General features: G+C 35.0%; 1 protein-coding gene across 1 annotated transcript; it reads right to left on the minus strand.

Moving 5' to 3' along the window:
* Window positions 1-431: 431 nt before the first annotated feature.
* Window positions 432-740, minus strand: LOC110034801 (ascorbate-specific transmembrane electron transporter 2-like; the record flags this gene model as incomplete). Its single annotated transcript, XM_020739043.1, has 1 exon — window positions 432-740. A coding segment is annotated over one exon (309 nt), but the record flags the coding sequence as incomplete, so codon positions are not given.
* Window positions 741-841: the final 101 nt, after the last annotated feature.

Here is an 841-nt window from a genome sequence, read left to right on the forward strand (position 1 = left end):
TTTAAATTCTCCATATTTTTTCTGTAATTTTAAGCAACATAAAAAGTAAAAATAGACTACACATTTTTATAATAGAGACAATAATGACTAACCATCCCAGAAATGTTAGCCTGTTAACTGAGAGAAATCTTAAGCTTTCAACTAAAATATGCCATATCTATGCATTTTTTATAAAATTTGCGCAAATATCCCAGAAAAAACAAAGACAGATAACCAGACATTAACATAAAACTTCTACACTGAATTTATTATGGTCCATCACTAAATACAAGTTCAAAATTATTTTACAGACTCTAAAACAGTCATCTTATCTTTATGGATTTTATCACCTGAGAAATACTATAAGAAGCAAATTCTACTCACCAAATTAATCACAAACCAACACTGGTTTGCAGGCAATTCGGAAAGCAAAATTCATCTCTTTTATCAAATCAGTTATATTCTATGGGTACATAGCCTTTCCGTTCATCAACTTTGGCTGGAGCAACAGCAGAAATCACTACAGAAGCTCCAAGCAAAATGACAACTAGAGCTGTGAAGTTGACTAAGAAGGCTTCAGAACCGTATTTTGCAAGGCCGCCATTTTGGAGGAAAGTAAGCTTCTCTAAGAATCCCAACTCTGCAGTTGCCACAGCTAATATGTAGACGAAGAGCCCAAACAAAACATGCCAGGGAAGCGAAGCACTCCGCAGTCTGATGGCAGAACCGGGATAGTAGAATGTCACAAACCCATAGATCCACTGTAGAAGAAAGAAAAAAGTGGGATTTAAAGCAATGAAAAATAGGGAAATTTACAAATGTAGCACGCAATTATTATGGATTTGCTTATCTCACACCTGAA

Source organism: Phalaenopsis equestris, unplaced genomic scaffold, assembly GCF_001263595.1.
Source record: "Phalaenopsis equestris unplaced genomic scaffold, ASM126359v1 Scaffold193508, whole genome shotgun sequence".
Taxonomy (NCBI): domain Eukaryota; kingdom Viridiplantae; phylum Streptophyta; class Magnoliopsida; order Asparagales; family Orchidaceae; genus Phalaenopsis; species Phalaenopsis equestris.